The sequence below is a fragment of the Nanorana parkeri genome, unplaced genomic scaffold, assembly GCF_000935625.1.
Source record: "Nanorana parkeri isolate BGI_ZX_2015 unplaced genomic scaffold, ASM93562v1 scaffold2, whole genome shotgun sequence".
Classification (NCBI taxonomy): Eukaryota; Metazoa; Chordata; class Amphibia; order Anura; family Dicroglossidae; genus Nanorana; species Nanorana parkeri.
The window spans coordinates 90,386-111,773 of record NW_017306270.1 but is presented as its reverse complement, the minus strand read 5'-3'; the positions used below and the strand labels follow the sequence as shown (position 1 = coordinate 111,773).

Genomic DNA, 21,388 nt, shown 5'->3' with positions numbered 1-21,388 from the left:
GCTCAAGGGAGAAAGACTCTCACATGGTCAGTCCCAAATATTAACGTCCTCCCCCAGCATGCACCACTGGCCATGAACTTGTAGTGATTGGCTAGGGAGAGACAGATACACCACCACATTATTGGATGCTCTGTGGCAAGGTTACACCCCAGCAGCAGGCAGATACAAACAAAAACTAAGTGCTTAGTAGAAACCAAATGAGCACAGACTATCGATTGGTTACAGACCAGCAGAGCTAAATCTAAAGGAGTCACACCACTAAGGGCAAGGTGGTTACTCCTACTTTCCACTTTTCTCGTTGAGAAAAGGAAGGATTTGCCTGGTCATACAGATATTTTCCAACAACTTGAAAAACATCTGCGAGAGAAGCACCCACAACAGTGAGGACCACCTGTTGTCATGCCTTGGGTGGGGGGGGCGCTTAAATGTTAGAAGTCAATTTGAAGCAGCCTGTTCATTGCAAAGTTTATGGTCACCAAACCATGCGAGAGTAGCGTGTCTGTCAAGTGAATCAGCCCAGCAGTGAGACCCATGTTCATTTTATTTCACACACATTGTTAAAAACATCTGTTAACATGCAGCAGCAAGATCCTACCTAGGAGGCACATCTTTATGTGTATTAAATGTTTTACCAGGAATTAACACCATGGGGATTACGTTTACCCGCAGTCATGTCTTGTGAGGAGAAAATAGTTTGGCAGCACATATTGTGAAAAACACCTACAATGCAAACTTTGAACATAGCTAGAAAACACGCCAAACATAATGAAAAATAAATACTGTTAATCCAAGCAGAGCTGGATCACCCATAAGGAGAGCAATGTGTGTCTAGAAGTCCACAAACATAGAAAAGCTAACTGACCAACTATTTTTTCATATGCTTAGATGAAGTGGTTGGGCGGCTACAGCCGCCTGTTCATTACTGCTCCCTTACTTCATCACACTGCTCCCTCCTTGCCATGGGATCAGAAGAAGTGGAGTACATGGTGCCTCTGCTAAATGATGCAAGGGCATTCCCCTCCCTCATGCCCACCGGGGGAAAACAGTCTACTCTAAGCAGCACGTACCAACTTTGCCTGTTGCCCCTCCATGCCTGGAAATTGGCAGTCTGACAGCAGAGGGAAAGCAAGTACTTATCTTAAAGTTCAGCTGGTAAAGTCAACTTGTTCTTTTGCCCAGTAAGAGAATACAGGTTTACTTTAAAATACTCACTGGCTTGGATACTAATTGTACATCTTATGTCAACTTTATATGATCAGGGTTTCTCTGTAGCAAGTCAAAAATGGCACCTTCCAGGATTCTATGGACCAAGGTTCGCTTCCAACCAAAATCATATAAACTGTACAAAAACACAGGTAAAACATATTGATTAAAAACTAGGGCTGCGGAAATTAACGATTAATCGTTAAACTTTTTGATCGCCAATGAAAACACTCCTCTCCTCCGGCTTCCCGGGAGTCCCGTCAGCGACCGGTGACGTCACGGACTTCTCCCCCTTCCCCAAGTGGCTCCGTCGGCTAACGAAGTGAAGGGGGAGGAGTCCGGTGACTTCACCGGACTCCCCCCCCCTTCCCTTCGTTAGCCGACTGAGCCACTTGGGCCAGTGAGTTTGCCCAAGAAACTTTCTGCACGAGCCCCAGCCAAGGCATTGGCCTATACACATACAGCACAGCAATGAAGTAATAAAATTAACTAGGATCACACTAATGCAGCACATTATTATTTTGAGTTGCCCCACTCAACCGGCGGCCATATTGTGAGCGGCCATATTGTATAGTGAGATTAAGAACGTGCTGGATTAGTGTGATCCTAGTTCATTTTTATTACTTCATTGCTGTGCTGTATGTGTATAGGCCAATGCAGTTTGATCTGTATGTGTGTTATAATTAATCGAAATTAATCAATTTCAAAAAAATTAGATCAATCGAACACAAAAATTTGAATCAGTAACAGCCCTAAAAAACCCAAATTTAAGCTTTAAGCACCATTTACAGATCACCAGTTATTGAACAGATCAGCTTATTTTATGTTATTAGACCTTACATATCAATAAATAGAAGGTCCCAACACTCAAGTACCAGATATCTGCTTGGAAATCAAAAGCTATAGAAACTACCTTTGGCACACGCGTTTCATTCTCGTAAAAGGCACAGTTACTGTTCCATGCATGATCTGAGGAGGAGGGTGTTGTATATCCAGAAAAGTCAGTTTTGGTCAACAAGCATGGCAAGGTCTGTTATAAAATCAAACCGAAAGTGCTCAGACTAGTTACATTAGGTCTGGACAAAGCTCAAGCAAAGTAGCCAATGTGCTTAGAAAATTAGAGGTTCTTTAGTTGTTGTCAATACAAGCTCCTACAAAAATCCTGCTGGCTTCTGGTTTGGGCAAGCTGGCTCCTGAATTCCATATTAGTTTGTCCACCCCAGTGTTCGGTGGCCAGCCCAGTCAGCCAGCAGGTTCAAACTCAGGCAGACAAGGCCCTAACTTACTAGAAAAGCCGATGTTGAAGCACTTGACAAATGGTAGCTGACAAATCCAGTTACTTTATTAACTGGAAACATAAATAAACAGAAGGCCAACACATGACAGTAGAGAGGTGAATCTGGTGGATCATCTGTTAACATTTCATGACATTCACACAGAGGACAGTGCCATTCATGTCACAAGACAAATACAATTAAAAGTTGCTCAAAACAGTTATCTAAATCAAATGCTTCTGTGACTAGTAGCCTAAAAATAGATTTGGTCTTACTGCAAAATATTTGTTTTAAGATTTAATATCAAACTATTAAAACGCAGCTTTACATTCCAAACAGGGTGTAGGAAAAAAAAGTACAACAGCAATTTAGAGCCATTATGTACCTGTATGTTTGAGCCCTAGGCTTTGCAGTTCTGCCTTGGCCCTTTTTACTGGTTAATGCACCCAGATGATTCAAACTAGCCAACCCGGTTGCTGCAGCAGCTGGCAGACCTGCATCTACAATTGTTTTTCTGGGCACACAGGCCCGGGATCGTTGGTGGCTGCCTCAATAGCCAAGACTCAGAGACAAGGTGAACTGCTATTGGTGGATTGGGCGTTTGCTGCCAAAATGGCTGATAGCGTTCCTGTGTTCAACTGCAGCTCCTGATATCCAACAACTGACTAAGGGGGGGTTAATTCCTAACTCCAGGATGCTTCAACCCACCTGGATGCACCCTCTGCCACTTTTATTTTTATATGTTTGCATGCATACATGCTTTCTCTCTTTTTTGGTCCATTCACCTGATGCCACCAGTCCTTTTCCAACATTGGGGAGGTCCACGAAGGTTATGTAGAAAGCCACCATCACATGGCACGACTTCCCAAGCATCCTCTTCCGAGCCCAAGGCAGCCTAATGACTTAACCCCAGGGGGCAGGTCCTTGACACTCTTCATGCACAGGAAGATTTGAGCGATACTGACCATCATTTAACCCAGATGACGACCGTTGCTGGACCTCGGAACATAAAGTCCGCAAGGGGCAGTGCTGGAGAGGAGGGGAGTATCTTCAGCATGCTGGCAGGAGACCGGCTTTTCTACATCGGCTGTGGTTGCTTTCATTTAACCTTACAAATATTTAGGCCACGTCAGGTTTATCTTAAAACCTTGGTATGAGCATTGGTAATACAAACTTGCCTATACCACCATATCTGACATCTATGATACCAATGGCAGATCCTATATTCGTAAAAGGTTCCATGGTCCTGGACACGGTTTTTATTCAATCATGCTTTCAGTCCTAAAGGAACGCACTGCTACATTTCAACACAGCACCTATAAACACCACATTCTTTTGTTTAAAAATACATAGAATGCCCGGATGCTGCACAGAGATATAAAAAGGAAGATAAATAGAAAATTACAGTACGGCATTTTTCTGGATTGTAAAGCAAACATATACTTTGATGAATCTGTTATTAACATAACCGAGCCTGTCACCTTGAACCTACTCTGTTCCATCTCACGTCACGACTCAGGTCATTTTGTAAGAGTCTCTGGGGAATGACAACAATCTCGCACGTGGACATTTAATAGAGGGTGTAGCCAGCACATACAGATTGGAAACTCCATCAGAGGTGACATGATTATCTGGAACTGCTATGAATGGAATTAAAAAGGGAGTATTCTACATGTACAATTAACAGTTTGTTTACTATGCCTGGAGCCTGCAAGATTCAATGCAGCCATTTATTCTTTTCATATAGATAGTAACTAGCACACCACCCAAGCTTGTTGAAAGATTGTCAACATATACCTGTCCTGGTGGAGTAAATGGAAAAAAAAATAATCTAATCCAACCAAAACCGAGATCACAGTTCTTTTGACTTGGCAAGAAGAACTTGTTATGCCAACTACAACTTGCACAGGCAAATGGTGTGTGGCTCCTTGCTAATTAACACATTTTAACAGAACTAGGTTAAGCTCCTAATAAAACTCTACTGCTGATGCCGTCCTGACATAAGTGCGTGCGTCAGGGATTCAAAAAAGCCACTACATTCTGTGCCAACACAGCAGTGGACATTCTGAGAATTGGGGGAACTAGTTTTAGCCTTTGGGAATAGCTCCCAAGCAAAAAACAAAAAGCACACTGATAAATAAAAGAAAATAGCATGCAACACAAAGGATCAGTCCATCCGAATTGAACATTTAACAAAAGGATGCTGGTAGGTCGATTCTGCTCCTTATCATGGTTTATCAAACAGAAATGTCTGCCGGAATTTCCAACTAGGTTCCTGTCTATCTGGGTGTTTTGCGTGCTTCAACCCACCATTATATAGCATGTTCTATCTTCACCTATTGGATTATTCTTAAGCTGGCCGTATGTGGCTCAAATCTTTGGCCGATTGATGTAAAATCGACCAAAAAAACTTGAGCCGTGGGTGGGTTGGACCCAATGGACAAACTTTGACTAAAGTATCAAAAGGAGCTGGGTGGCAAATTGTTGGCCAAATAGTGCAGCTGGGTATTTAAGCTCCTGTGACTACTTGAATATGATAGCCAACAGCAGGTGATTCCTCCATCCGCTCTGATTTGTGTTGATGGGGGATATTAGACATTTTTGTTGGGCTAAATTTGAAAAAAAATCCCCAGGTGTCCCCTTTAGGATGCGGCTGCTGTACCCACCAAAGTTAGTGACAGTGGTCACATCTTTAAGCGGCAATTGTATAGGATACGATTAAATGAGGTTTGGTATAGATGACTGTCCTCTGTTCCAAACCACATAGAACTACATGCAGACTGCCACTTACAGATGCAGCCGCTGGTCACCAGGTCATGAACTCCAATGGGTGCAGCAGCTACATCTGAACGAGGACACCTATGATCCTCGCTGCAAGAATCAGATGCGCTGTGTGTGACTGGAGCCTTCATCAACAATAAATTAAAAAATGCAGTAGAGAGTGTGGGGACCACTCAATGGCCACAGCAGGGACCCCGGGACACAAGTTCGAAGCTCTTACTAATAGAGAGCTTGAGAGATATAAGAAACTGTCACGTGAAATAAGGTCAACTGACTCCTCAATTCTAGTAACTTGCCCACCCGTGTTAACAGTTATATGTAATTAGGTTTACATTTACCTTTAAAGTGCCTCCCCAAACCCTTCTTACAACCCTTGTGTATTGATACCTTTTAACGCTCACTTTTTCCACACAAAAAAGATATTTCACCATTTATACTCTGAATCATAGACTACCTTATAGATGTGCCAGAATGTTCCTGCCGTCTGTCATCTGAGTTGGGATAGCATGAACCTTAAAATGCACCTATGGGTCATAGTATAGTATGCTATAGATAGTCCAATAACAAATTATATATGTGTGTGTGTGTGTGTGTGTGTGTGTGTGTGTGTGTGTGTGTGTGTGTGTGTGTGTGTGTGTGTGTGTTCCAGCTTTAAATATTCAGGAGAAACTGCTTACATCATAGAACAAAGGTTATATCTTTAGAAACAGTACACAAACACATTCTTATATCTACTTGAAGTATGGCACTGACACTCAAGTCTTATCTCAGCCAATCACATGAATCGAAGCTCATGGTCAAGATACTTGTAAAAGGAGTCTGAAGGTTTCACCAACTGAACAATTGTCAAGCACAAGAATTTGGCTGTTTATGAAGACATCCACTCACATAAAGGTCTATTCAACCTCTACCCATTACCCTCCCATGACAGGGGGGACGTTTTGATTTCATGTTTGATCAGAAGCCTAACCAGCTTTTTAGGTAACTGACAGTGATTGCTGGTAGGAGGTCAATCTTTCCTGCGCCCTTATCCATCCACCGTGACCACAACTGTGTGCAATAAAGTCACAGTAAAGCTGGCCATACACCAGAAGAATTTTGTTTGAAAAAATGTTTTCAGAACATGCGTTTGATTTTCTAATAGTTAATGGCGTCAAATTGACACTTGTTTTCAAAACCTAGGGACAAAAAAAAATAATATATGGAAATCAAGAGCCAGCAGGATTTTTTTTTATTTCAGGAGCCAGCTCCATTGACAACTGGGACACGTGAATGTAGTTTCCACCCAGGAAGCTCCATTCATTCAAAAATTGTGTTAAAATCAACCAAAATTTCGAAAAACGTTCGTCAAGTCTCTGATGACATCAAATTTTCCGATGAGATTTTTGATATGCACGTTCCTATGAAAAGTTGACCAGTATATGGAAAGGTTAGAGGACCATTGCACACAAATGCAGAAATTCCCATGGTCATGCTTGCTCCCACCACCGATTTAAGTGCACGTAATGCTGTAAAGTAGCGATGCACCGATACCAGTATCGGTGCCGATACTGAGTATTTGGGCGAGTACATGCCCAAATGCTCCAATATCTTCCCCCGATACCGGAACTTCTGGTCAGAGGAAGATTTCCTCTGACCGGTAGTGTCATAAGGGAACATGGAGCCAGCTTCCTGTGCTCAAAGAAAGCTGTGCGGCGAGTAATGACACACCTCCCAGCTTCCTGATTGGCCGGGAAGCGGGTTTCCCAGCTAAGCACAATCAAGCCGGCCAAATAGAGCCGGCTTCTCGGGAAGATTGGCCCGGAAGTCGGCTCCATGCCAGTGGAACCACCGGTATCGATACTCAGTATTGATGAGTACAGGATGCAAAGTAACGGTCCTCGTACTCGATACTGAAAAACCTGTATCGGTGCATCCCTACTGCAAAGGACAGTTATTCACTAAACTAACCTACATCCTGTATGGGCAAAGTACAGATTCACTCTAAGGCCCACCTCAAGACACAGACCTGCTAATAGCAGGTTAAGAAGAGACGAGCATACACCAATGTTCAGACAATAAGAAGCTTGTACATTGTGTGCTACATGCAGGGCCGTCTTTAACGCAGGGCAAGAGGGGCAGTCGCCCAGGGCCCAATCATTGTTGTGGGGCCCAAAGCAGCTGCCCCTTCAGCCCACATAAGATAAACACATGCAGGGCTGGCAGCCCCACCTGTGTAGGCAATGGGGCTTGCACCAGCCTTGCCTCCAGTCTGTGTACACAGCATCAGTGCTCTACAGACAGGAGGCTACATACAGCACCATAGACATGGCTCTGGGCTCCGCCCACTATCAACTCGGCCCCGCCTCCCGCTCTCCGTTCTCTGCTCTCCTGTGTTGTCTGGGGCCCTGCTGGGAGCCCACACCGTGCCCTGAGATGTCACCCCCACTGTGTCCCCTCCTGCCTCCCCTCTTTGGACCTTCACACCAAGTGCATGCCCAAATATGCCACAGTTTATGTATGCAACAGATACATATACTGTGTGCAACACATACATATGCAGAGCAGGTTCCTGACATTGCTTCTCTAGTTCAATCTATGCTGCTGAAGTAGAATTTAGAGTTTTTAAAGAAAATGTCATTATCAAGTTCTATGTATGGCTGCAGCAAAGCTTCCTGTACTCTCAATACTAGGGATTCACCTATAGATAATATTACAAACAGGATCTGTGCTATGGAACAACAAACCCCTAAGCTGCCATGCTAAAGACGGCCCTAGCTACATGTTGTCCTAGAAACAACCAAATACACTCAAAACTTCTTCAACTTTACCAACAACAACGTAGTGCGAGGGTCTACCTAGGTATTACAGCAGGGGTGGGCAACTCTGGCCCTCCAGCTGTTGCGGAACTACAAGTACTGTACCATGAGGCATTGCAAGACTGACAGCCACAGGCCCGACTCCCAGAGGCAGATGCATGATGGCATTTGTAGGTTTCACCACGGCTGGTGAGCGGGAATTGTAGTAGAGAGTAGCACAGGGGTTCAGTGGTTAGCACTTCCACCTTGCAGCACTGGGGTCCTAAGTTTGATCCGCAGTCAGGATGCAATCTACATGAAGTTTGCATGTTCTCCTTGTGCAGGCTTCCTCTGGCATGCCAAAAACATGCTGGTAGGATAATTGGTGCGTGTGTGTGTGTTAGAAACTTTAGAGTGTAAGCTTCTTAAGGGGCGGGAACTGAATGTGCAGTATGCAAACTGCTGTGTAAACTGACTGCGCTCTTTAAAATGTCTATAATAAGTAACATTTCGCACAAGTAGGCCCTTACATTACATTTACTCATGTATTCAATGGCACAGCTTCCACGCGCCCCCCCCGTTACCCGGCAAAAAGGTGAGCCGGCCGTAATGCGAGGCAGTGCGTTTAGGACAGAATCGGGCCGGAACGCACTGCAACTAGTGTGACTGGGCCCTAAAACGCAGAGTAAACTGCATCTGGGTGGTGCGATACTTTGTTACAATGCATCACACAGTTTACTTTTGTATCCCGTTTTATTGTAGCATCACAAAACAACATTTCATTCAAGTCTACGAACCACAATGTGCTGAAAAGTGCTACAGTGACGAAGTGTTCACATTAGGCCCCATGTGGTCAATTCGCTGGATCATGCGCCAGGTACGTCATAGCATGTGATCAAACCTTAAGTAGAATAGTCTATTAATAAAATGGATAAAGTTAGCAACCCATAAGAAATCGGCATTCAGGCAGTTCATGTTATAGGCTGACAACGCTTGGTTGAAAAGCACTCACCTCATAGTTCTACTTTAAAGAAAAGAAAAAGAAAACAAGATAAAGAGAACCAGTCTGTGGACACTAATGGCGACGGTCAGATCTCTGCGGCGTTTACAAACTCTGCTGTTTGCACAATAACGGGTCGTGTTTGGAAAACACTGTAGATCATTTTGTAACATCGGTTTCCTGCCCTGAGCCTCTGAGGGCTTGTTCACACCAAGTGCGGATCATGTCCAGAGCAGTCTGTTCCCGATCCCAAAAAAAAAGCATCCCAATGTTTCCCTTTCATTATCCCTATCCCATTCAGGAAGTCAGACGGCGTGTAAAGTCTCGCCACCCGGCTTCCCGATTAGCAAAGAAGCCGTCTCCATGCTTCTCGTCACTAGGTGACGAGGGAGCATGGAGCAGGCTTACTGGCCAATCATGGAAACCGGGCGCCGTGTAATGACGCAGGGGCCTGGCTTCCTGACCAATCAGGAAGCCAGCTCCATGCTCTCTCGTCACAAGTGACGAGAGAGCATGGAGCCAGCTTCCCGGCCAATCAGGAAGCCGGGCAGAGCGTCGTTACACTTCCTGATATGGAAGCCCGATATGGAAATATCGGGCTAGACATCGGAGCATTTGAGGGAGTGCGAGTACTCGCCCAAATACTCCGTATCGGCACTGTTACAGGTATCGGTGCCTTCCTAGTAAAATTGCTGTAAAAACGCAAAGCATCGTATTCCAGATCTGCTCCGGAAAACGGTGCAAGCCTGGCCTGAAAGTGTATGAAGAGCCACAACCTTATTTACTTCTGGACAGCACAGGGAAGGGTTAAAACCACTACTAGGTAATATTATTTGCAGTGTACCATTGGGGAGATTTCCCTTTACTTCCTGTCCCTGAGACACAACAGGAAGTTAGCAGAAATCTTTAGAAAGCAAAAAAAAACCACAAACACCAATGATCTGTAAAGCCGACCACACACTACACAATCTTCTTTAGAGTAACGTAAACGATAAAATATACAGGCAATGTAAACAATCCATTCAATTTATATCCAATCAGGCGGGACCTTGCACTACATAAATGTTGGTAGATCTAAAAGGAGATTGTACAACCAGATTACACAGCATAGGTCCAGCCTGCTGGAGACCGTACAACCAGGGGTACGGCCAGCCAGCTGGAGACCGTACAACCAGATTGCCAGGGGTACGGCCAGCCAGCTGGAGACCGTACAACCAGACTGCCAGGGGTACGGCCAGCCTGCTGGAGACCGTACAACCAGATTGCCAGGGGTACGGCCAGCCAGCTGGAGACCGTACAACCAGACTGCCAGGGGTACGGCCAGCCTGCTGGAGACCGTACAACCAGATTGCCAGGGGTACGGCCAGCCTGCTGGAGACCGTACAACCAGATTGCGCAGCATAGGACCAGCCTACCGTTGACCGTACAACCAGATTGCGCAGCGTAGGACCAGCTTCAGAAGGGGGGGATCTTCCCAATGCCCACAGATGGAAGGATCGTTCTTCCTGGGGTCCATCACACTAATGTGGGGCAATCTGGAGATATATTCATCATCACAAGACCCCGGAAAGTGATTTAAAGGGCCCCTCCTCATTATAAAGCTGACCCAACCCTCCCCCATGCTATGTAATCCTGGAGCATAAAGCGGCTCCCCTTACAGATACAATGTATATACATCGGATACTTTGATACAAAGGGAATTGTTTGTGGGGGGGGCAGATAATCCCCCCGATAGCGCCCCCGGGCGGCTACATCGTGTACAGCATCGCCCGATACAGATCCACCTACCTGCTCTCTTCCGAGGGTGACCGGAGGCCCTGGACTGGGATCTCGGGCTCTCCCCCTGCGGTCGTCCCATGCAGCCTCCCATGGCCGTAGCGCGCTCAGCACAGACCCATGCACTGGAAGTCCGGCGAAGCTTCTTTACGGGTCGGCTCCGACTTATCCCTTACACCCGGTGCGCGGCTACTCCCAGCGATCGGTAGCAACTTTCCCCCTGCGGCATGTCAATGGGCGTCAGCGCGGCTCCGCAGGTAGGACGGCACCCCGTGCTCGGCAGCATGGAGAGAAAGTCCCGGGAACGGGCAGCAAAGTGTCTTCCTGCTTCCAGTCCGGGGGGAGGGGATCTTCCTGAGCTGATACTTGTTTGCAAATAAGTGTTTGTTGGGAAATATTTTCTTTCCTGTGCAAAAGATCCACCTCTCCCCTCCTCCCCGTTCAGGTGAGCATGTGACCCAGCCACAGGGCCACCCTGCTGTGCCTAGGCACTCCTTTTTTCTGGCTTGCAGGATTTAGGTTTTATCTCTGCACAGCAGATCGCTGCCTGTGCCTCATTCTGCTCCGGTAATCCACAGGCACGGGGCTGCCAGAGGTTCTCCTGGTAATCTAGGGTCACTTATTGCCTCCATGGGGGCAGGGGCACAGGGCTGCCAGAAGTTCTTCCTTGTAATCTAGGGTCACCCATTACCCCCATGGGGGCAGGGCAGGGGCACAGGGCTGCCAGAAGTCCCTCCTGGTAATCTAGAGTCACTCATTAGACCCATGGGGGCAGGGGAACAGGGCTGCCAGAGGTCCCTCTTGGTAATCTAGGGTCACTCATTAGTCCCATGGGGGTAAGGCAGGGGCACAGGGCTGCTAGAGGTCCCTCCTGGTAATTCAGGGTCACTTATTGCCCCCATGGGGGCAGGGCTGCCAGAGGTCCCTCCTGCTAATCTAGGGTCATCCATTACACCCATGGGGCAGGGGCACAGGGCTGCCAGAGGTCTCTGCTGGCAATCTAGGGTCACTCATTACCCCCATGGGGGCAGGGCAGGGGCACAGGACTGCCAGAGGTCTTGCCTGATAATCTAGGGTCACTCATTACCTCATGGGGGCAGGGCAGGGGCACCGGGCTGCTGAGGTCTCTGCTGGCAATCTAGGGTCACTCATTACCCCCATGGGGGCAGGGAAGGGGCACAGGATCCTGCTGAGGAGGGTTTCTGGTCTAATGAGATTACAAGTCTGACCTATCAGGGCTTATTCACATCATAATCCGCGCAACCAGCATGCGTTTTCGCATGCATGGTTATACGTGTTTTTGACGCGTTACGTTGTTTTTATTTTACTCAATGAGGCCCTCCATTCACACCAGGGCATATTGTGAATGTGCGTCACACGTGCACGCTTCAACGTGCGTACTTGATACATGCACATATCACGTATCGTGTATGCGCATTGAAGTGTGCATGTGTGATGCACATTCACAATACGCCCTGGTGCTTGTGTTGCCATTTCCAGGTGATGGCACCCGTAACGTGGCCGAGCAAACCCGTTTTATTTTTCTCCACGCGGTCGCGCCAAGTTTGCGACGTGCAGCCATTTTAATATGTTTTATAAAGCTTTCAAGAAAACAAAACACATTAAAAAGATAAGAACAAAGTAAACATCACGATCAGCAACAACGCCAATTCAGGTGTGCTTTCTTTCCGCAGTTGGCACGCATCTGGGGACCCAATGGGGACGCGCATCAAACAGGGGAAACAACGTCCTGCAGAGGTACGGGAAGATGCGTTCGCGCAATGCGCGTCCCCGCTACGCCTCGTGAATCTTGCTTAGTATGCAAACATTATTTTCAGTTGTGTATAAGGCTCCATTTACACCTGAGCATTTTCTTAACGTGCGCCAAACTTGCATAACACTGTGCGCTTTAATGAGCGTTAGTGAAACGCACAAAATAAAATAAAAATTATTATTAATAGCACCCCAAACACGGCCAGGAAGACGCGCGTTTTTCCTTCGCATTTGATGTGTCGCCTGAATTCACCCTTGGGCAGAAGTGTTTTTGTTTTTATTTCTCGACTTGAGAGTTTTTGTGGAATGCTAGACACAAAATTGCGCAACAAAAAAAGGTGATATTTAGTAGCTCGATCACGGCAGCGAATAACCACACATGGAAGCGTTTGGCCACAGCACAGGAAGAACCAATCGCTCCGTATGGAATGGCATCTTGTGCTGGTCAGTTACACGTGATTGCAGCATTGTGCGTCCATATGGGATTGATTGTTACCACATGCTTCTTGTGTAGCTTACTCCACTTGGAACCATTTGTCCCATCTCTTTTCACACGAGAAACGGCTGGCACGTACAGCTCAGTGCTGCGTGCACGGCCGTATCCGTCAGCTCCCGGGAAGGACAGTTGCTCCGTGTGATTAGTACACAGCCCCTGTCCTTCTCAATGGGAGTATGCGGCTGTACGCCGCCCTACGCTCACCCCAAGTGCAGGTCCATACGGGTGCGGGTGTCCCGGCTCGGATGCAGACAGGATTCAGACAGGTCCGTACGAGTACGGACACCCGCACGGACGTGGCGTGACGGTGCATTTAAGTCAATGGGACCATAGACACCCCCCCAGGACTGGAACACGGGCATTGCTGTGCCACGCATTCTGGTGCAGGCGACTGCTCCCTGTGTTCTGGGGCAGGACAGGGCATGACGGTGCATTCAAGTCAAGGGCACCATAGCCATTCCTCCCCCCTGCACTATTTTTTTGCAATCACACTGGACTGGAACATGGGCATTGCTGTGCCACGCATCCTTGTGCGGGCGATTGCACTACGGGCGGGAGGACACAAGGAGCTGGAAAGTATGTGATCCAGTGTGTCCCAGAGTGGTTAGCTGCTGGAACGCACTGGAATAGGTGTGAACGGGCCCTTAACCCTTGCAATGCCGAGGAAGCCCCACTAGGCAGTATTTACATTTCAACAGAGTTCAGCTTCAGTGGCTAGCAATTTCAGTAGCAGGATTGATCTGTTGAAAATCTGCTGTGTGGCTCTAACCCAATCTCAGCTCTCCAAGCTCTTGTGGAACTGCAAGTCCCATGATGCATTGCAGGACTCTGACAGCAGAAGGGATGACTCCCAGAGGCCGAGGCATGATGGGACTGGTAGTCTGACCACAGCTGGGGTGCAGAGGTTTGCCTACCCCTACCTAATGAAGTGGCTAGTACCACCAAGTGAAGCAGGAGATGACAATTAGACGAGGCGATTTGTACATCGGATATGACAAACATTCGGCAGTACTAACGAGAGCTTCACTATAAAAGTTTTGATCCATTGCTTCCTGAAAGACGGTATTGGAATAGGGATTGAGTCACACCATGTGACAGTGCTTGGGACTGAAGAAGGGTAACTTTAGGACCAAGTGCAGCACTGGAGGGGTGGGGGGGGCACATGCAAATGTACCCCCTACCTGGAATTCAGGTTTTTTGAGGTTGAATTTGCCTCCTACTGTTATGTGTATTGAGGAAACAAAGCAAAGGGAGGAAGGATCTGCTCCCTATATCCCCAGGCTCTTATCAACACCGCTCACTGGAGGATGGGTGGCAGCATTTATTGTGGGGAGATCAGCATTTCAAGGGAACCAATACTGAGGGAAATGTGAAAGCTTCCATTGTTTACCTTCCGAAAATAACATTTGCCTGTAAGCTGGCCATACACTATGCAAACTTTGGCTGGTTCCTTATGAAGAAATTTGCACATGTACCGCTGTCAGCACCTAAGGAGGGCTAATACCTTCTGGTGGCCATCTTGGTGATTTACGCCGGCAGAGAGAGGAGGGAACGTTCACCCGGCGAAATAAGATATGCCGCCGGGTCCCCTCCTCTCTTGAGCAACTGCCGGGCTCTCAGTCCATGACCGAGTGCCCGACTTTTCATAGGGGGTGACACCAAAATGACTGTCATTCATTTTGGTGTCACCCCTCCAATAGTGTCACCCGGGTGCTGGCTGCACCTCCCTTGTGACGCCACTGGGACGCTGTTCTATTTTTTATCAGTCTACGCTTTGAACGGAAAAAAACAGTGTATGGCCAGCCTAAGTTCAGTGTGTTTTGAGTCAGTGATCCAAAACAAGCACGCAGCCAGCAAAAGTCAGTAAAACCAACCATTTTGATCAGCGATTCAGGTCCGGTTCACACTTAGGCGATCCGTGACCGCGAGGCAATTGTGCACGAAACCGTGCGGATGGCCGCGGAATCGCACACCATTGCTGATCGCACTGGCGGTACCATTCTTTTCTAATGGCACCACAGTGGCGGCAGACAGATTGCCGCGATTCCCCCGTGCAATTGCACACGATCGCAGCTGGAAAAACCGCGTGTCGCTAAGAAAGGTACATGTACCTTTGTTAAGCGATTGCGGCACGGATATGGCCCCATTGAAATCAGTGGGACCGCGTGGCAACCGCTGTTCGGGATTGCGTGAACCTGGCCTTAAGGTATTGAATACCTTGCTGGCTGTGAATCAGCATGACAGCCAGGCAAACTGCATTTCTAGAAGTAGTGGTCACAAATGAGATTTTTATATGTCTCTCAGTATACATTTCGTAAAGGACATTTTTTTTACATACACGCTATCTGCCCAATTTTACTCCTTTCACAGAAATTGTTGGAAACTCTGAAATTCCTAATTGCAGCTTCTGGGATCTCAAAGAGTCTCTGGCTGCTCCTCCCTTCCGCAGGATCACAGTATAAGCGCCATGGCATGTGTTGGCGTGATTGACCAGCTTGAGTTCCTGGAGAAATGTTTTCTGCTGCCATGATATTTCAGAACTTCTGCAAACTGTAAAGCCGGCCGCACAACAGGAGAATTTTCTTCAAAATACTTAATTTTCAGAATGTTTGTTTGTATTTAATGGGGGCAAATCGACGATTGTTTTCAACCGCAGGACCAATGAAAAAAATGGAAGGAGGGGGATGGAAATGTTTTCTTGGTAGAGCCGAATTCTAACAGTGAATGTGGTTATTATTCGGCAGTGAATGTGGTTTTCAGTCGACAGGAGTCAAGAAACTCCACTCAGTCCAAAATAGAATGGTAGAATCAAAATAAATTATTATTATTATTATACAGGATTTATATTGCGCCAACAGTTTGTGCAGCTCTTTACAATATAAGGAAGACATTGCAATACAATTCAAGACAAGATGGTAAGGAGGGGCAAGTGATACACCGAACGCAGAGTCACCCGAAGTCTTCTGGGAAATCGTCACTTCCCGGAGTCTCCTTCGTCGGCCTCAGTCCTTACTGGTTACTTCCTCTGACCTCCACATACTTGCACCAACCTCCATGTTGACTCCAAAGTACACCTTAAAATGATTACTATTATTGTACAGGCTTTATATCGCATTAACAGTTTGCACAGCACTTTACTATATGACGGGAGATAGTACAGGTGCAATCAATTTCAAGACGTGGGTTAGGAGGGCCCTGGTCATGTGAGCTTACAATCTAAAAATGAACCTGCACTTTATCCATTCAGTCACTTTACTCAGAGCTTACACAGGCCTGAGAACTCTTACCTCCCCCATGTGACCAGTGCAGTCACATGACCCTCCATACCTGGAAGTACAAGATATGTACCTTATTCACAGCACCTGAACTGAGCTGTAGGGGAGCAAAGCAAAGATATGGGGACATTCAAGCAGACCTACATGGGCAAAGCAAAGGCTGACGATGAGCATATCAATGCTCCTGGTTGCACATCAGTCATATATGAATTAGTATTCTCAGTTAACCCTCTGCCTATAGCTACACAACATAAAGCTCTAATGGCAAACTTTCCATTTTTAAAGTCAGGGAATTTTGGTTCACTTATATTGTGATATACGCCCAAGCATGACAACGACATTAAAATTATCCCTCTGTGACCACAAGAGATGAACAAAAGTGGACATATTTGTAGTCCTGCCTTGGTGGCAACCATGGCTCCCTCCATAGATTATTATTATTATTATTCTACAGGATTTATATAGCACCAACAGTTTGCCCAGCACTTTACAATATAGGGAAAACATTACAATACAATTCAAGACAAGATGTTAAGGAGGGCCCTGCCCGTGAGGACTTACAATCTAAAAGATACAATGGAGTTAGCGTAGCCACCTAGGGACAGGAAGTGTGTTCTGGATAGAATCACCAAGTGAAAACAAAAGGGAATAAAGCCTGAAAAAAATGAAAAGAAGCCGTCGTAAGGAACCATAGGTTGCAACATATTAATTGTTTGTTTTTTAGTTCAGATGCACTTGATTTAAATCAGAAATGACAGCAGAGTAGTCAGGAAAACATGGGAGGGTGATAGTTTGGATACCTTACATAGCTATCTTCTGAATGTGCAGTCTTTGGCTTATTTAAATAATATTGAATATGATGTCATCCATAATGGAGTAACTTTTTACATGACACACAATGTCAGCCATTCTGTGTTGTCTCACACCGGACAGGAAGTTCTGTGTGACAACAAGGAAGTTGTGAGCACTAATTAATCCGTGACTGTCACCCATTATTTAGTGCTTTTCGTGACTACTGTTCATTGGAATGGAAGCCACTGTTTGGAAACACAACAAGGAGAGGTGATATGATTTTTTCCACCAACCTTCCTGGTAACTGTCAGCTTTCTATTGATATTGTGTAATATACTGTCATAGAGTGACATTGTTTGGCAAGCACTAATTGACACCCATGAATGTAATTGCTGCTATACATCCTTCATAATTGGCATACTCATGTTTAGATGTATAATGCTCTCTAGGTAACATGATAGAACCTACAATAAGAGTTCCCATGGACTCATGGAGTCCCATGGAGGGCTTTAGAGTCACAGGTATCATTAAACTGGCCTGCGGCACCCCTGGTAGCCATTGTTGCTAATAACAGGAACAGTTAGCTCATAGGTCCTGTGTGTCCTTGGGGGCAACGGCAATTGGCACATGTCTAATTGATGTTCCCCTCAAGAGTGGTCAAACAGCAGGCATTTGCTTGCCCCTAGCTAGCATATAATGGTTTTGGGCTGATTTAGGATTACCATAGATTTTAGAGTGTGTTAAAGTGGTTGGTTCTTGCATCTAAAATGCAAGCTCGGTGTCACGTACCTGGTAGGTGCCTGAGATGACGACGGCGGCCTCCCCAGCTGTCCTTGTCCGGGCACCCCTGGTACCTGGCAAGAGTCTGAGATGACGACAGCGGTGGCCTCCCCTGCTGTCCTTGCCCAGGCACCCCTGGTAATGATGACCAGAGAGTGCAGGGACGGAAGAGGGCACGAGCGCCTGGTGAAGTAGATGACACTCAGAGCTGAAGATGCAAGTGGACCAGTCTGGAGGATGATGAGAACGGTCACTTCCTCTGACACGATTTCTGCAAAGGGTGAAGCTGGTACTGGTAGAGGAGCAGAGCCGTAGTCAGGAACAAGCTCACAAGGTCACGATCAGCTGGGCAATGAGGTATTGAATCAGCAGATAGAGGCAGAGTCAGGAGCAGGCTGGGTTGGTAATGTGCAGGCAAGGCGGTACAGAATTGGTCCAGAACAAGCCAAGGTCGGGAGGCACGCAGCAATCAGCAGAATCCAGGAACAAGCCAGGTCAGTATCAGGAACAACAGGAACTCACAGCAAAGGACAGTTGCAGAGCTCCTCCTTAAATAGGCCATCTGGCGGCAGTGTTCGAAATAGGTGCACACGCATGGGCATTGGCACGTTATGCAGCGCGCGCACAGCACTGTGTAGACTCACGAGTGAATGCAATCCTTCCACCGGAATAACGCACGCGCGTTTACACATGCACAGCAAGTTGTGCAGGACAAAGATGAGCAGCATTATGACAGTCTGCTTTTAAGAACTCCTCTAAAGGCCAGTTATATAAATATATATGCTTTGCTGAGCCATGAGTACATGTTTTTTGAATTTTAGCGATTGTGGCGAAAATTCACTCTGCAGAGTACCCAATCATGCATGAAGAAAAACAAAAAAAATCTGTATTTTTGCTTGCGCATGATCGGATGATGAAAGTCAGCAGAGCTTTTACTAAACTAAAGGGTACATTCACTTGCCAAGCGGCCGGCCTATTTATTAAATGAACCCGCAGTGTATCTGATGGCTCTGATGTCCCTAGCCTTTTCGGGGGGGTTCTGGTGGTGCATGCTAACCAGGATGGGGTTGGTTTGGGGGCCTCTGCATCATCTTCCCGGCCAGAGCGTCCCGCTCAGCTGCTCTGTCAGACGCACAGGAGGGGGTGGCAGACACACTGCAAACAGTGTGCAGCTCCTCTGCCTGCCTCCCCCTAAGTGACCAAAAGAGATGCCACTTGAGGCAACTGCCTCAGGCTGCCTCATTGTAAGGAGGGCTCTGAATGCCACTCTTTCATACAGCACATCATGCAGGATGACTACACAAGGCACTTTCAGCATAGGGAAAGCTTGAATCACGTCCTGGGAGTTGGGCTTTTCCCGATCTTAGACCTACCTAGTTGTAGCAAGGACGAGTGGACGCAACAAGGGCAAAAATTCATACTTCTACATGCATCCTCCTCCTTTAGCAGGAAGGGCTGCTGTTTTTCAAAAGTCATAATGGGTTCATTCTACTCCATACAAAAAGCAATCTACTCAGTCCTTTTTAAAACAGATATAATGTAACTCTTCCACCAACGTCACCATTATACATCATCATTATAGCAAAAGCCACATATAACTTAATGGGGCGAGTCAATTTGTCTAAGTATAAAATGCTGATTTTATTTTCAACTCTTGTAATGAATCAGAGATCTCTTCAGCCTTCGCAAAGTACTGGATTGTGAGTGAACTGAAGGCAATGCTCAAAGCCTATCGAGTTACCATTAAGCTGAGTGCGTTGTCTATTTTTAGCATCTATTCCTTGCCAAGATCGGTAGCCTTTAATTATACACTACCTGCTTCTGCCTGCTGCTTCACTTCACACCGGAGTATCCTGGAGTACTACAGTGTTTTTATAATGATATATAAAAGGCAGGGAGAGGGCACATTTGCAGAGTAAATGGAGATAAAAGGGTCTTTTTGTCGTACTGCTTTAAAGGGCTGCTATATACAGATTAGGTAGCCGTATCTGCTTTCTACAAATAGATAAAGATATGCTATACACTGTGTAATTCGAGGTGTGGGTGGCTCTGTTGGCTCCACCCGGCTCAACAAAAGTCGATTTTCTATAAACGTTTGCCAAAGGAGACGGCTGGAAAATTGTCATCTTACGACTGACTGCAGCGAACCAGATGCAGTCACTGTTTGGGTATTCAGCAGCCGTGGGTCCCGCCAGCTTTGAATACAATAACCATCAAGGGGGATTCCTCCATCCATGCATTTTAACGTGGAAGGGGGAATCAGATGCAGCCAGTGTTTGGGTATTCAGCAGGCGCGTGTCCCATCAGCTGTGAATACAATAACCATTAATGGGGATTGCTCCATCCATGCTATTTAATGTGATGGGGGAATCAGATGCAGTCACTGTTTGGGTATTCAGCAGCCATGGGTCCCGTCAGCTTTGAATACAACAACCATCAAAGGGGCTTCCTCCATCCATGCTATTTAATGTGGATGGGGGAATCAGATGCAGCCAGTGTTTGGGTATTCAGCAGCCATGGGGCCCGTCAGCTTTGAATACAATAACCATCAAGGGGGATTCCTCCATCCAGCTAATCCATCAAGGGGGTTCCTCCATCCAGCTAAGAAGCAACTGTAAAATGGCAAGATTGAATAGCAAGCAGTTCCAAATGCTAGTTCCAAGAGTGATGTCTTTAAGGACCCGGGAGCCACAATTTCCAGGTTGCTGTGCTATTTAAATACCACCTTGTGGAAAGAAGTTGAAGGGTGACCTGTTCCCTACAGCCTCCCATGGGGCCCATTTACACCGGTGCAGTGTGATATTGCATGTAGACATGTGCCATTCGTTTCTTTCCGAATCAAAATTCGGACAAATTTTCAGAAACTCGGACATTCGGGCACATCAGAATGTGTCCGAATCCGAGTATCGGTTTCTGAATTTCTGATCCCGTCCGAATCTCGTTCAAAAACGAAACTGAGACAGACATGTGACTTTTCTGGCCAATCAGATGTGTCTTTCGGTTTAATGCATCCGAATGGGTCTGAGTATGAATTTTCGTTACGGCAACATGGGAACCATATACAGTATATACAATACTAAAGCTGAGGCTCCCAGACCCGAATGGCATTCGGGAGCTCCTGAATGCCATTTGGGTCTGGGAGCCTCAGTTTTAGTAATATATGTATAGGGCTCCCAGACCTAAATGGCATTCGGGAGCTCTCAAATGCTATTCGGAAACTCAGAACCCGAATGTCATTCGGATCTGGGAGCCATATACATATATTACTAAAGCTGACGCTCCCAGACCCGAATGGCATTCAGGAGCTCCCGAATGCAATTTGTAAATTCGGATCCTGAATGCCATTCGGGTCTGAGAAATTCAGCTTTAGGATTAATATCTGTATATGGTTTTCTGTGGTAGTTGCAACGAATATTCCTAAACTCATCCGAAACGGAAACAATTTGTATTTCGTCCGAATC

At 46.4% G+C, this 21,388-nt stretch overlaps 1 protein-coding gene across 1 annotated transcript in view; it reads right to left on the bottom strand.

Annotated features, from left to right (window-relative positions):
- Positions 1–10,921, bottom strand: part of UBTD1 (ubiquitin domain containing 1) — a 45,553-nt gene extending 34,632 nt beyond the window's left edge. The window contains exon 1 of the mRNA XM_018560105.1: positions 10,824–10,921. Coding sequence (XP_018415607.1) covers positions 10,824–10,905 — 82 coding nt within the window. The 5' untranslated portion in view covers positions 10,906–10,921. The remainder of the gene's footprint in view (positions 1–10,823) is intronic.
- Positions 10,922–21,388: the final 10,467 nt, after the last annotated feature.